Below are 15,228 nucleotides of genomic sequence, written 5' to 3' on the forward strand. Positions count from 1 at the left end.
CTGACTAAAAATCAACCTTAGCAAAACAGAGCTGATGCTCTGTAATCATACAGGTACTAACTACACCACAATCCCATGGCCTGACGAGATGTGACCCTACACAAACCCGTAAACCAATGTGGGAAATATTGGAACGAAAATGGACAACACCCTCACTCTTGATCTTCAGGACAAAGACATCATCTTACCTTTCTTAATATTCACCCACAGGACCATGGCCATAATTTCTCTAATACTATAAAAATTAGACTATGCAAACAGTCTTTGTTTCGGAATCCCAGATTACCTAATGAGGAAACTTGAAGAAGTTCAAAATCCAGCGGCAAGACTACTACTAAGCGATTTGACAATATCATGCCAGCAATACATACTTTCCACTGGCTACCCATCAAAAAAAGGGTTAATTAAAAAATCTTGTGCATCACTCATTGTTCATACCACGGTGGAGGCACTTCCTCTTTCAGAAGTAAGTTTCAACATTATGCTCCTTCCAGAACACTTCGGCCCAGCAATGATGCACTAGTACTAGTCCCCAACTTCAACAAGACACGGCATGTAGAATTCTCTTTTAACGTTCTGGCCATGTAATTGTGGCACACCCTACTCAAACTTCTCTGCCTGCAGGAGAACCACCTGACTTTTCAACCAACCACTTTGAAAGAAAAGAAAAATAATAGCAACCGACAGCAAACGGTGCGCCTGTAACTTGGGCTAATTTACATTAAGCATTTTAAAAACTATTGGGACTACCACCTGTGGTACACCAAGCTGACTCATGAAACCTCTCCTGCATGGCACTGGACTACCACCTGTGGTACACCAAGCTGACTCATGAAACCTCTTCTGCATGGCACTGGTCCACACCCTGTCAGTGAAATCTACTGCCAACACTCAGGACATGATAACACCCTCACCCCCACTCTAGACCCTATCCATCCTCTAAAAACAAAGATGCTGTTAATTCTTAAACTCCACAATATGGGGGCTGCCGATATGGCTAACCTGCCCAGTCAGTACCAACCATAAACAGAGATTTTCATATCGACACACAGGTAACGGGTACTTCTGACCTGCATCCATCAACACCCAAGGTTTCTGCATCTGCCTTCCTGCTATCCGACTAACACACACTGCCCTCTTTTCTTACAGACCCATGCACAGCGAGGCCAACATGATTGGCAGAGGATGCTTTGTAAGACCACTTTCCATTACATGAATAACAATTGATTTTCAGAACAAAGACAACAGGGTGGTTTATAAAAATCTAATCTATTAACAAGATAAGGAGGTGGGAGTTCATGGATGCATATAAACAACAGACACAACATCTTAAAGGATATTAGGCAATGCATTGGGAGTCTTGGGACCATCATTCTGATGTTCCATCATCAGACCAACTGCCTGTCACCCAGTTAGTTTGGTGTTCGTAAGGTTCGACAGTTTATCTGTACGTGTGGGTTTAGAGGGCAGTTTTCTACATAATATTGTGGGGTGGTGGGCCATGGTGATGCAACATTTCTGAACAAGTGATTGGAATAGTGATATTTTAGATCAGACTTGCGGATGGATAAATCTCTATAGAAGAAGGGAGTGCAAAGAAATTCCTAAGAGGCGCCAATCCAGACATCTGTGAACAAGAGGAGTCATTCAAGAAACGTGTGGTATACAAAATGACACTTTGAAGAAATCAGCCGACAGCAGTTGCTTTGGATGAAATTTGTGAACAACCAGTGCAGTGGGATAACTCTGTGCACAACAGGTGCCATGGTAAACAGCTGTGTACAAGAGGCACCATGGCAGACATCTGTGCACAAGTGAAGTCGTATAAGAAAGCTATGTAGAAAAAAAGCCATTGTAGAAATCTGTGCGCAATTTTGAAGTCATCTGAGTACAAAGGCGGCACAAAAGAAAATGTGTACACAAAAGAAATGATGAAACAAAACACATCTGTGTACAAGAGAAGTCACTGAAGAAATTGTGATGAGGCTTGGTGTAGTGATCAATGACCACCTGTCCCAAACACCTGAGGCAGCATTCCCTTCTTTATATAGTAGTACTTGCCAGCTTCCCTGAATCCGTTGGTTATGTTCATGACCACCAGTCTGGCTTCAAAGCAGCCAGAGGCATGGAAACTTCACTCCTGAATACCCGTGAAGATCTGCTCTCTAACCTTGACTCTAGCTCTCCCTCTGTCCACATTCTCCTCGATCTTTCCTCTGCATTTGACACGGTCAACAACAACATCCTGATTACTCGTCTCTGCGAGAGTATGGGAATCACGGATCAGGCTCTGGTGTGGCTGACCTCCTTTCTCCTGGACCAACCCTCCCAGGTTCAGCTTGGGTCCTTTCTCTCCACCCCCTCTCTCTCCACATGTGGAATTCCCTAGGGTTCTAGCCTCTCCCACTGGCTTTTCAATGTATATCTGGCCCCCTTGGCCCACCTGATCTCTACCTTTTCCTCTAACATTCAGTGTTATGCGGATGACCCACAGCTCTCTTTTAGGCTACCCTCTGCCTCCTCCACGCACATCCTTGACTGTCTATCTGCTATTCAGGTATGGTGCGCCTCTAACAAACTCTGTCTTAATGCCTGTAAGCCTGAGATCCTTCTCAATGGGACCCCTGCTCCCACTTTTCCTCTCTCCCTCTGGCGGCCCTCTGCCCTCGCCCTCTTGCGAGGCAAAAAACTTTGGAGTCACTTTCAACTCCACTCTCTCCTTCTTTCCACACACCACGGACGGTATACAGTCTTTTCATTTAAAAATGTTTAATTGAAATCTTTTCTTATCTAAAAAATATGTATGTATGTTTGGGTGGGGTAAAGTGTTACATTTGGAAAATGGGGGTTTGGGGTAGCCCACCCTCCCCCCAATTAAAAAAAAAAACAATATTTGGGAATGCTTGGGTGTTTTAAAGGGCAGAAAACTGAAGACTGAAGTTTGGGGGACCACCCCCCAGTTAAAAAAAAGAATAATAATTCGGTAGATTTGGTGTACACATTTTCGATGAAAAATGTAATTAATCTTCATTAGATTAAACATTTTTCAACGAAAAGACATGGCACCACCACGGACCTTATTGGGAAGGCCCATTTACAGCTGCACCTCCTCAGAGGTATTCTCCCTTTTCTCACCTTCCACCAGAAGCTTACAGTCTCCAGAGCCCTGGTTCTCTCTAGGCTGGACTACTGCAACAGCCTCTTTCTCAATCTGCCTAACTCTACTTTCTGCACTCGCCAACTCATCCAGAACACGGCAAGACTTATCCTTTGCCTCAAGCCCAGGGACAGCATCTCTCCGGTCCTGAAATTCCTCCACTGACTCACAGTGGCTGCAAGGATTAAGTTTAAGACCCTCTTCATCGTCCACAAGGCTTTCTGGGGCTGTGGCCCTTACTACCTTCAACTCTCTCTTCCCAAGTACCTTCCTCCTAGAACCCTCCACTGGTCTACTTCTGATTCTCTGCGGGCGAGTCACTTGTCAAAGCAGAGAATGGGTGGTAGATCTCTCTCCTCTGCAGCTGTCACCCTCTGGAAGGGCCTCCCTGCCTCTCCGCCTTGAGCCGGATCTCCTCAAGCTCTAGAAACTCCTCAAGACTTTACTTTTCTCCTCTCTTCTTTCTTGCCTCCTCTCTCCTGCAAATCCTCCCTTGCTCCTGCTCTGTCTATTGACTGGCTGCTCAGTGTCCTCTTTGGAGTACAGGACATCCGCCACCGACCCCCTGACCAATCCCCCTGCACTTCCCGCCTGGCCCACCTTGCACTGCTGTCTGGCTAACCTTGTACTACCGGCCTGGGTTGCTTCCTGCAGTCCCAGCTTTCCTTGCACTTAACTCAGGGCCCTGCTGCTCTGGGTGCAATTCTTCCTATGCTCTCTCCCCAGCACTTCTGGTTGCACACTTGCACAATCTAAATTACACTAGGCCTAGTAAGATCGTTTGTCTTGTCCTCCCTTTGTTCCCCTCCCCTTGCCTGGTTATGCCATGAAACACTTGTGTACAGGCTCATAATAAGTAATTCATTCTATCAACCAGTTCCCTCATGACACTCACCTTCCCGTGCCCATGTGCTTGTTCCATCAGCCTCCATCTTTGGGTGGCTCACGTTCTCATCTCCATCGTTTGGAGCCCAAGCGGAGGTGGCAATTGTGGCTGAGCTAGTGCTTTGGGTTGATGGAGGGCCAGGGTCCGTGTTTAAGAAGGATTCTGGCTTGGGAACAATGATGGTCCTCTGGGTGGTGACTGGTAACGGAGGACGGGGAGGATTTGAGTCTACTTTCCTGGTGCATTCCTTTTTGTCTGTGGGAAAAGATGAAGCATTGATTCCAAAGCAGTAGCTGGTAGAAAACAGTGCACAACTTTCATCCAGAAACAAAGGGTACAAGAACAGTGGTATTAGGTGGAAAATGCTTGGTTAAAAAAAAGAACATACGTTGTTCAAATACTGAAAGTTCAGAATACAAAGTACAAGATCATATGGTGCAGACAGCCAGGTGCAAAAATAAAGTGGGAAAAAACTGCAAAAATATGCAGGAGCGCTGGGTTCAAAAACAGGGTTCTGACATAGCTGAAACAGAATGAAAAACAGAAAGAGCAAAACAAATATGGTGCAACAAATAAAGTGAAAAGAAATTATAGCATGGAAAAGTGCAGCAAAGTATACAGGATGCAGATGAAAATACAGAGTGCAAAACACAGAGTGGAAAATCACTGTGCCCAAAAACAGACAGAAATAAGTGGGAAAAAAACATGGGCCATAGGGTATTGTGCATACTCCTACGTCCCACCCCCTTTCCTCCATTCTGCATTGGCGTCCCTCGGAAGGGATAGGAACGGAACCTTTTTCACCAGAAAAAAAATGTCTTTTCCCCTTTAAATTTAGTCGTGTGCTGGGGTGTGGCCCCAGGAGTATGCACTCCCCTGACTCTGCCCTCCAACAACACAGCCGAATCCTCTTTTCCATGTCAAAGGGAGCAGACCTGCTTCACCTGCGCTGTGGTTGAGGCATTCTTTTTGCATCATAATCCACACATGTCTACATTTTTCCCCTGGGATCTCGGCCCCAATATTTTCCTGTTAATCCTTAGGTACTGTAATTTTGTGGGGTGAAAATACAGCCCCAGAGTAACAGTGACTGAGATTGAGAGGCCATGCTGGGCCCCTACGATTAGAGCGAAGTTGGCTTGTGTAACACCCATTGGAAAATGCAGGCCAGTTCAAAACATTGTTTTCCGATATATAAGGCCTAGTGAATCAACAAAAATACAAAAGACACTGGCCCTCATCAGGAGGTTGGAGGTAACCATGCCGGTTTTAGCGGCATGGTTGCCTCCTTACCGCATTCCGGGCCCGGGTTCCTCGAATGAGGACTTACCGGGCCATTGCAACCTTGACGGACCCGGTAATTCCCCGTCCGAGGAACCCGGAACCGGTCCATCCCCATTCGAGCCCCCATAGAGCTCAATGGGAATGGGGATGGAGCTAACGACGGGCCCGTTAATGACGGGCCCGTCGTTAGCTCCCTGGTGTCCTCGCGGGACCCGGTATGGACGCCTGTCTTTTCCAGGCGTCCATTGTGGGTCCCGCGAGGAGACCTCGTGGTAGGGCGGAATGGGTTTACCGGTGCCGGTAAACCCATTCCGCCAACCTTGTGATGAGGGCCACTGAGTTGAAGGAGAGTGTGCCTCAGAACTGTATTATTTTAACTGGAGGCAAACAAAAAGAAACCTGTGGTGAGGTAGCTGCTGACTTTGTGTAAACTGGGAAAAGGCAGATGTAAAACTGCAGCTGTGTATGTGGAAAGATGAGATACATTTGAAAAACTGCGCATTTGGAAGATAAAAGAGTAATGATGCCTGGCATTTAAGAAATAAAGTCAAGTGACTGCGTTTATCAGGAATAAAGAGACTTAATTTTCATCATATAAAATGAGAGCCTATAAAGAGAAAGGCCAATTTTTTTTTTTTTTTAGAAGTGAACACTGGTTTCCTATGTCTTTTAGAATTATGTATGTAGCTTGTTTTTCTCCATTGAACTGGAAGGTCAGTGCCTCTGAAACGTTGACCTCAAGACCTTTGGCTGTGGACCTTTAGGAGAAGAAGTTCTGGTTTTCAGTTAAATGCTAAGATATACAGAGTATTTGATTGGAATTGTGGGATTTGCAGATAACGCAGCCAGCAGAAATTACCTTCAGGGTCAGGTCTCCCCATTAACTGTGCATTAGCTTTGTAAAAAACCTTTGAAGCCCAGGAGGAGAGGGCATGATTACATGGTCCTGATCAGGTCATAGAAGAGAAATAAAACCTAAGAATTGGTGGGGGTTATGTGAAACTGAGGGACCCATGTGATGCCTTCCCATTGATTAACATTGGGCCACCTTTTCTTTAATTAAAAGAGAATCGTATGTCCCAGTGAGCTCACCCCGGGCTCAGATTAAAAGGTAATAAAAATCCTGTCGGACCATGTAAAAACGATTGTGTGATGGATACAGCTTGAGTTATGAGAAACATTATGATTCCAGCCTTCTCATAATTCCAAGGGAATAGAAAGTTGTTGTGATGATAGGTTATGGAAGTAAGGTGTGAATCAGAAAGCGTCAGATTTGTAATGATTTTCGGTGCAGCAGCAAATTGCGAAAAAATGTAGCTCTGCCCAGGAAGGGCATGCCGAAATAAAATTAGGATTTTCTGACACACCATAAAATACAGAACTCAAAAATATATATGTGCCCGGCAATTATCTGAAAATTTAGGGTAGCTGCCATGTTGTTAGATTTTCAGAACCCAAAAGTGTAAAACTACCTGTGATTTTGAAATTATGTACTTTTCCTCCTCCCTCAGCTTCCATAACCCATACCTCCCAAATTCTGGTCCCATCAGCAGCCAGTGGGCGTCTTAGTGGTAAGTGAAAGGAGAGAGCTAGTTATTCCGTATCGTGGGAATTATAATAATATGTAAGTGTCATCAGCCCTATATCTTGGCAATTGCCAATATAAGAGGGGGCTTGCAAGAAAACTAGGCAGCGAGACCAGGAGAGTTGCTTAATCCATCGGGGCACCAACTTGCCAGGGGAACAAAGCTAAACCAAGGCCTACCTAGAAGGAGGGAGAAAAGGAGACCCATGGACTTTGCTTGGAAATCTGGGAGCCCTATCTGAGAGAGGCCTGTGGCTGGGGAAACATGGCTGGTGGATCGAGGCTTGAGGTGTGAGCTGCCTGCCTGAAAGAGGGTCCTAGGATCTGGCGGGCCTCCTGAGCTAAGAACAGAGATCTCCCATGTAAGTAGACATATCCCAAAGCTATCAATTGTGTGGGGAGCTACCTGCCTTAATACCTTTTCCTTAGTGGGTGAAGGAGGGGAGGGGGGCAAAACTGGATAGACCCTGTCCATATTGAACTACAAAGTAAACTCAAGGAATTCTCTATAGAAGAACACTCTATCCAGTTACCTTGAATCGTGTTGGAATCTGTCTGTTTAATCCTTACCTTTGCATTGGTGTGTGCTCTACATTAGTGGGAGGCGGGGGGGATGAAAGCGTGTTTACCCTTAGCAAAATTAACTAAAAATATAATTAATTAATTCCCCTAGGGAATGATGTTTCTCACGGGATGATGCTTTCAGCAAAACTGACAAAGTATTATCCCAGTGCACTGTAAATGACTCTGGTCATTAATGTAATTGGGTAACCCTGTTGTTCAATTGAATGTGCTAGTATCCCCAAAAAACGAAAATCCCAACACCTTGCATTTCCTTTGAAAACAAATTGTGCAAAATAAATGTTCCCTTTCAGTACAAAACAGAATCCCAAAGCCTTGCATTTCAACTGTAGGAGTGGTAGAAAACGAAGTTCCACATGTATTTTTTTGCCTCCCAAACCAGAATTCCAAAACATTGCATTTTACCTAAATAAAAAGCCCAAAACGATTTTCCATTGTGTTTCCACACCCCGTACCTTGCCTTCAGATCAGAGGAGTCATATCTAATTGATGCCTAGAGTGTCGGGGTTTCTGGGAGAAAGGAGTATTTTGCCAAACCAAGCAATCACTGTGTGTTTTGTATTTTTCCTATTGGTTAATTTGAAAACAATCTGATTTAAATTGTGACTGCCAACTTCAAAGGTTTGCCTGTGTTTTATAGCAACTGAAAGTCCTTTAAACCTATGTTAGTGAAATGGTGCAAGAAATTTGAATTGGTGACATTGTGTAGAGCCACAGCGGTAGTGGTTGTTGTGATTGTGATTGTCTACGATTCTTTGCAAGAACTTAAATATATTCTTCCTATACAATGACTTGGTTCCTAGCTGATTGATGGTAAAGAGGATATTTTGATGTAGGATAAGACAGAAGTGGAGGCCTCACTAAAGTTGAATCTGTAAAGCGTTTTGTTGTGCACCACCTTGCTTTGGGGGCGGGCGGAACTCCCTGAGTTGAGAGAGACTGTATAATAAACTGTGGCAATTTCAACCGGCCCCCGGTGCCTCGCCCTTTCCTGGCGCATGTTGGCTCCAGCGCGCTTTATTAGGTGCCCTTCCTGCGATGGATCCTTCGACGTCAGACCCGCACGCACTCTGCCTTCGCTGGCTTGGCGAGGACCACGGCTGTTCGGCGTGCAACGCCCTTACTCCGCGGTCACTCATGAATCGGCCCGTGAGGTGGAGGGAGCTGTTCTCCAGGTCTCCTCCAGAGCATCCCATCCCCTTTCCTCCATACTGCATGGGCGTCCCTCGATAGGGACGGGAAAATAAACTATCACCAGAACAAAATGTCTTTTCCCCTTTAGATTCGCACATGCAGGGGCATGGCCCCAGAAGCATGCCCTCGCCTGGCTCTGCACTCTGACGCCACACTCCAGTCTTCTTTTCCGCATCGACGGGTGCAGATATGCTTCACCTGCGCTTTGGTTGAGGCCCTTTTCCCCTCAAATTCCACACGTATCTAAATTCTTCCCCTGGGATCTTGGTCCCAATATTTTCCTTTTAATTCTTAGGTACTTTAATTTTAACCGGCCTCCCTCGCCCCTCCCCAGTGCATGTCGGCCCTGGCGGCCTTTAGTAGGTTCCCTTCCAGCAACGGATCCTTTTCAATGTTGGACCTGCACGCGCTCTGCCTCTGATGCCTTGGCGAGGGCCACTGCTGGGACGGCTGTTCGGCGTGCAACACCCTTAGTCCCTGGTTACTCAAGAACCGGCTCGTAAGGTGGAGGGAGCTGTTCTCCAGGTCTCCTCCAGAGCATTTCAAGGAGCACTTGTGTAGCAAGACGAAGGCCAAAGCAAGCAGTCTGCTCTGCAAAGCACCCTGCAAAGGCGATTCCTTCCCCGGGAAGCAGACGAGCGCGAGAGGCCACACAGGTCCTGTCACCAGCCAGGGCACCGAGGCTCATCAAGTTACCAGCCCAATGGCCGAGGGGTCCACAGATTCTCTGGTCCCACCGCTGAGGGGCCATTCGCCTCTTGTACCGAGAAGTCTCATGAGGAGCTCTGCCCTAGTACCAGGCCTATGTCTGAGGGGGCGCCTACCGGCTACATGTCTGAGGGCAATCAGCCTACCAGACACATGCCTCAGGTGCAGAGGAGGTCCGAACCTGCACAGACAAGCAAACAAGTAGAGGCCAGATCCAGTTCCGTAACAGGCACACAACCCCAGTGTGGTTTGGGCCAGGACAAGATGCCGGCGCAGCCTGACCAAATGAAGGCACGTGAGGACTTGCACCACTCCAACGAACATCACAGGCCCGACTCCATTTCCATGGTGGAATGGTCCCCCATGGTCACCGCTCAGGTAACCTGGTGCACTTCATACCCGGGGACCTCAGGTTTGGGGCACTACGCTGAGGCGAATTACAGGCAGGGCAGACATTGCGCAGGAAGTGCGCTGCAGTACACGCCAGCCACAGTGTCTGGCCCCATTTAGGAGCACACATCACCAGGGTTTGAGGAGTGTTTCTTCAACCAATTCCTCATGTTGATGAAGTCTCCCCAAATGGGTAGCGTCCTGAAGGGGCTTATTAAGGAGATGCCCGCACAGCCTTTGGCTCCAGTGCAGCTGCAGCCGTCCTCACCCATGGTGGCAGTAGGTTCCCCGCCTCTACAGGCACCATTGCCTGTGCAGCCAAGCATCAAGGCTCTGTCCCCACCTCCCGTGGCCCCCTGGGCTATGGTGGCACAACCAAGGCTGCCTACGGATGCAGCGGCCCCCCACGTCGCCACAGATCAAGCGAGCACAGATGAAGAAGAGGATCTGAGCACCGCGTCTTCAGCGAGGGCCTTCCACGATCAGCTGGTGGTCTTGGCAGAGTACCTAGGCATCCCTCAACCTCAGAAGGAACAGCCAGAGGCGGGGGTCCTGGCAGAGGTCCTAACTGTCAAATGAGCCACTAGATCAGGAATTCTGCTCCAAAAGGACGTGGAAGCCCTCGCAAAAAAGGGCTGGTTCAAGCCACACTCAACGCATCCCACACAGAAAAGGCAGGTAGCGAAGTACAGGCAGGTGGAAGGGGATACTCTACTCTTATGGGTTCACCCTTAGCCTCATTCATCGGTGATAGCGGCGGTTTCCATGTATGTCAAATCCCAAGCATCCACCTCGTCATCTTCTACATTTGCCTTGTTGGGCAAGGAGGAGAACATGCTAGAGGCCTATGGGAAGAAGGTCTACTCCAACGTTGGACTCCACCTGTGGCAAGCCAACACCAATGCTATGCTGGCTGCTACAAATCGGAGCCTATGGAGGGAGATTGCGGATTTCCTCCCGGACCTGCCAGCTCACAGGCAAGCAGTCTTCAAGGTGGGTTTGGCCGAAGCCAAGATAGTGTCGCAAGACCTAATTGAGTTGTCTGTGGGTCATATCAACATGAGGCGGACAGCATGGCTAAAGGCCACCAAGTTCAACCCTGATGTCCAAGACTGCATCCTCGATCTTCGTTTGAAGAGGGGGACTTATTCCATTCATCCATGGATGAGGAATTGGACAAGAAGAAAAACTGCTCCCAGACCACCAAGTCTTTGCCTATAGTAGCTAAGCCTACACCCAGGAAGTTCAGGCAGGGACAGGGCCATGCCGACAGGGAAAGGACTTTCGGCGGATTCAGGGGCTTCCACGACCAGAAGGCTAGGCTGCCGGACAGGTCCCCCAGCCAACACAGGCGCAAGCACCAAAGTATGTCGCACAAGGGCTTCTTTCAGTCCCCCGCTCAGGTACCCGCCTCAGAGGGAAAGAAGCAATGACGCCCCCATCAAGGTCCACAATTCCCCGATAGGGCAGACTTGCTCTCCACATACAGTCCTGGCGGACTCTGTTCGCGGAACCATGGATACAATTAATGGTTTCCAATGGGTTCCGCCTACCTCTCCCTCCGAACCCACCCAACTCTCCTCCCCTCCCCTCCCCCAGATCAGGACACCAGCACTCCTTGCGGAGATCTGTTCTCACTGGTATTAAGTGCAGCTGTGGAGGAAGTCCCCCTCTCTCAGAGAGGCTCAGGGTTTTACTCATGGATTTTCACGATACAGAAAAAGAACCAAGCAGGCTTGCAAGTGCTTCTCGATCTAACCTTCTTAAACTTATCCCTACAAAGGTTCAAGATGGTTACGCCAGCGCTGATAGCGGAGTCTCTGTGTGGAGGAGACTGGACATCAGGCCCGGCTCCAGCAGGGGGCAGGGGGCCAGGCCCCCCCAGATGCAGCCCCTGGCCCCCCCTAGAAAGGAGGCCATGTCAGTGGTGTGATACACCACTAGTAACCAAGGGATGGGGGGATGGACGGCACTCTAAACATCAATCAGCAACCTCAAAGACATTCAGAGAGGCTGAACTGCAGGATTTGTTTTATTGCCCTAGACAATGATTTATGCCCCACAGCCATGAAAGTACAAATAAACAGAGAGATGGAGAGCCACACACACCTCCTCTAAGTGAGGTAGCACACATATTCAAGCAGGCTGCCTACAAATATTTTCTCAAACCTACAATCACAATGTTGGTTTCTGTATTTTAAATTGTGTTTATTTTTTGTGAGAATATAATGTTTTTCCATCATGCTTAATAAAATGGTTAACTGTATCAAGTTATATAAATGACAGGTAAGATGCTTGAACACAGATTTCTGCGCAAGGTGCGTCACCTGACTTGGGGTCCTTACAAATTACATTCAAAGTATATATTCTGCTGCATTAACTACTTGAGTATAAGTGAAAAGATAAGGTTGGTTGTAACAAAAATGTAATTCTGGAGGGGAGGGTGTAGTAAAATCAAAAAGTGATACATGCAGGGCTTTGAATTAAACATTACCACTACCGTTGCTCTGCGCAACATTCCATGACATAATGTTGCAGTATGTCTGTACCATTAGAGAAGGGGACAAGCCATTAGCGAATGACTTTTGGTGCAAAAGGTGCAGCTCATTCTCAATTTCCATCTTCACTGGAACACAAGTAACCACATGGATTTTTAGGCCCTGTGGTCTCGAAGTTTGGGACGGGCTTCTAATATTAGTGACAGGGCCAAGGCTGATATGCAAACAATAGTATGCAAGGCTGGCCAGAGCAATGACGGTGGTTTTAATTGATTCATAGACTTTTTACCTATTAGGTACAACCAGAACGCATGCAGTGAAACACATGGCGATAAAATGTGAGAAGAAACACACATCCTATGGGTGTGTCTGTTCATTTACCCACCTAATGACTAGCCATGGCTGTGTTAATACCTCACCAGAAAAACCTAACGTTTCTACAACTCTATAAGCAAGCTCTATAACAAAGTAACACCAAACATGTTGCTGTATAGGGCCTGTCAGTGTTATATCTAAGCATTTTTTGAGTGTTTAATTACTTTATTACCTGTGTAAATAAGCTCCTGGTGTAATAAAATTCTCTTAATGTGTGTCTTCAGCCAGTTGATTTTATAAGCAATATATTTGTCAATGCCTCTGATTGCACTGAAGTCATGTCTTAAACAAGCAATCACATTCCATCCGTTTTGGCTTGCTTATAGGTATTAGACATTTGCCAGGCAATGCCATCATATGCCCAGTTACTGCCACCATTTTCCAGCTGTTCCCATTTTATGACCAGGTGGTACCCTTATGTGGTGCCCTTATGGAAGTGTCTGGCAAATGCCTATCCATGCCTAATCAAAAGCCCAAGCCATTGGCTTTGCCGATGCATGTTGCCTCCCGTTTGTCTCCCTAAGTTAATGTGTATATGCCCAGATGTGGGCGTCTTGCTGGCTACGCCTTGGGAATCAAGCTGCACTGAGCTGGTCCAACAAGGCCCTACCTGAAAATAATTAGGCTATGTTGGCAAGTTTTGACAAGTTTTAGATCTTCTCATGCATACTTACCAGTGGGGCTCCGACCTAAATAGAATGTATCTTTGTTTGGAAGCCTAGTCTACTCTGACAGAATGTTTCATGATTCAAACTGATAAGTACTGACTTCAAGTCTCAGAGGCAGATTATTTACAATAGGATGTGCTATGCCAAATATGCTGTTGATACTCAGTGTCTTTTCACTTTATCAGGTGACCACTCCAAAGACACCGAGATTAATGCCACATACAACCAAATCCAGCTCTGGATGCTGTATAATGGCCTAGCCCTGAATAACTTAAAAACTGAGATTACTATCCTGGGCACCAGCGCCAAGTGGCGCCAGCTTGATCAGTCCTATTCATTCTTTCAAATCGCAGACTGTCTGCTCCCCACTTTGAAAAAACAATAAAAACCTTGGGAGTCACGATTGAGGTCCCATATCAGCAGCCTAGTGTCAAACTCAACATTATATTACATTATACTTTTGGCACAACTCAGACAATTCCTTGAGGCCTGCAGTTGTGCCACCCTAGCCAGGGCGATCATAGGGAGCCGCCCGGACCTCTGTGGCAGCAGTCTACTTGGGGTAGGCAAAGGAGAGCTCAATCGTCAGCAAGCTGTCCAGAACAATGCAGTTAGGGTCGCTATGGGGATGCGCAAAACAGATCATGTCTCAACAGCAAACCGAGCATTACATTGACTATCTATTACAAAGAGAATCAAGTTTCGTACCCTTTGCATTTCAGGGGCTTGCATGTATGCAATAAGCCCTTTTTATATGGCAGCACAGTTGAAGTGGCTATCTAACAGCCGTAATCTAAGATCCAATAACACAGGGTTGCTTTTCACCCCAAAGGCCAAACTGGTACAGGTGCAAAATGGATGCTTCCCAGCCACAATTCCTCACTTCATCCTGCCTGATTTGAGGCTGTGTGCCAGTCTTCCCAGGTTCAAACGTGTCCTGAAAACCTTGCCTTTTGAGTAAATGGATCCTTGACCTCCACTAGTTTCTCTCAGGTTTCTCCTTAGGCTTCGCTGAGCTTTATGTTTTTTATTGTATGTCATGTCAGCGCTCTTATGCCCCCGGGCCACTCTCATTGTGCTTTAGAAATAAATTCAATAAATAAATAAATTCGAAATGAGAAAAGGTAAAAAGTCAGTGATCATTGCTGTGGCACTTAAAAAAATATATAGGGTTTTAAGAAGCTGTTTAAGTGTGATTGTTAGGTGATTAGTAATTAAGGGGATACAGAATAAGCTGTGTGAAACAATAACCTTGACATGCATTTCATTTCACTGTGTCTGTAAGAGATTTTTTGTAAATTCTCATTCATTGCTATGCTGGAGCTTGTAGGCTTCCATTCAGGATGGGGAAAATAAAGCTACAGTCATAAGGGATTCTTTTCCAGGTCAAGCAGAGTGGAAGAAGTGGCGCTAAATGCATTTAGCTCCACTTTGTATGAGCTACAGGATTTTGTATGATTTGCCAAGCGAAGTTGGAGAGCAGATCAGACTTAACAAGGCCCCCCTGCCAAACCCTATTGGCATTCCAGCAGCATGTATTTTTAAATTGGCTGAAATCCAATGGATTCCTATGAGATCTGCCGACTTTTACACGTGGTAAAAGCGGACAGAGTCAAAAGGAATCCATTGCGGATGACTCCCACAATCATTAATTGTGGAGGTGATTTAAGCTTTTCCAGACACGTAGTGGTAAAGTAAAGATCAAAATGCGATTTTCACCTGTTTTAATCTTTACTTTTCCAGTACTTGGTGGAAACAATTAAAATTAATGAATGGCCCCTTTTGCAAAAAAGCGCAAACAGGAGAATTCTGCTCTATGCAGTTCAGGATTCAAAACAAAATGCCCCACCTTAATCTTTTCATCAACATGTTTCTACAATGAATACATTGTCAAGTTGGTT

General features: G+C 46.5%; 1 protein-coding gene across 3 annotated transcripts in view; it reads right to left on the reverse strand.

Moving 5' to 3' along the window:
• The window catches only part of CXCL16 (C-X-C motif chemokine ligand 16), a 273,289-nt gene that overhangs the window by 39,485 nt on the left and 218,576 nt on the right, over nt 1–15,228 (reverse strand). For 2 of the 3 annotated variants that reach the window (XM_069646603.1, XM_069646604.1), the window contains one exon: nt 4,053–4,298. The exons of the other annotated variant lie outside the window; for it this stretch is intronic. In XM_069646603.1, the coding sequence (XP_069502704.1) occupies nt 4,053–4,298 (246 nt within the window). The remainder of the gene's footprint in view (nt 1–4,052; nt 4,299–15,228) is intronic. 3 annotated transcript variants of the gene reach the window in all.

This window comes from Ambystoma mexicanum, chromosome 1p (genome assembly GCF_040938575.1).
Source record: "Ambystoma mexicanum isolate Mex_15411 chromosome 1p, UKY_AmexF1_1, whole genome shotgun sequence".
NCBI classification, from domain to species: Eukaryota; Metazoa; Chordata; class Amphibia; order Caudata; family Ambystomatidae; genus Ambystoma; species Ambystoma mexicanum.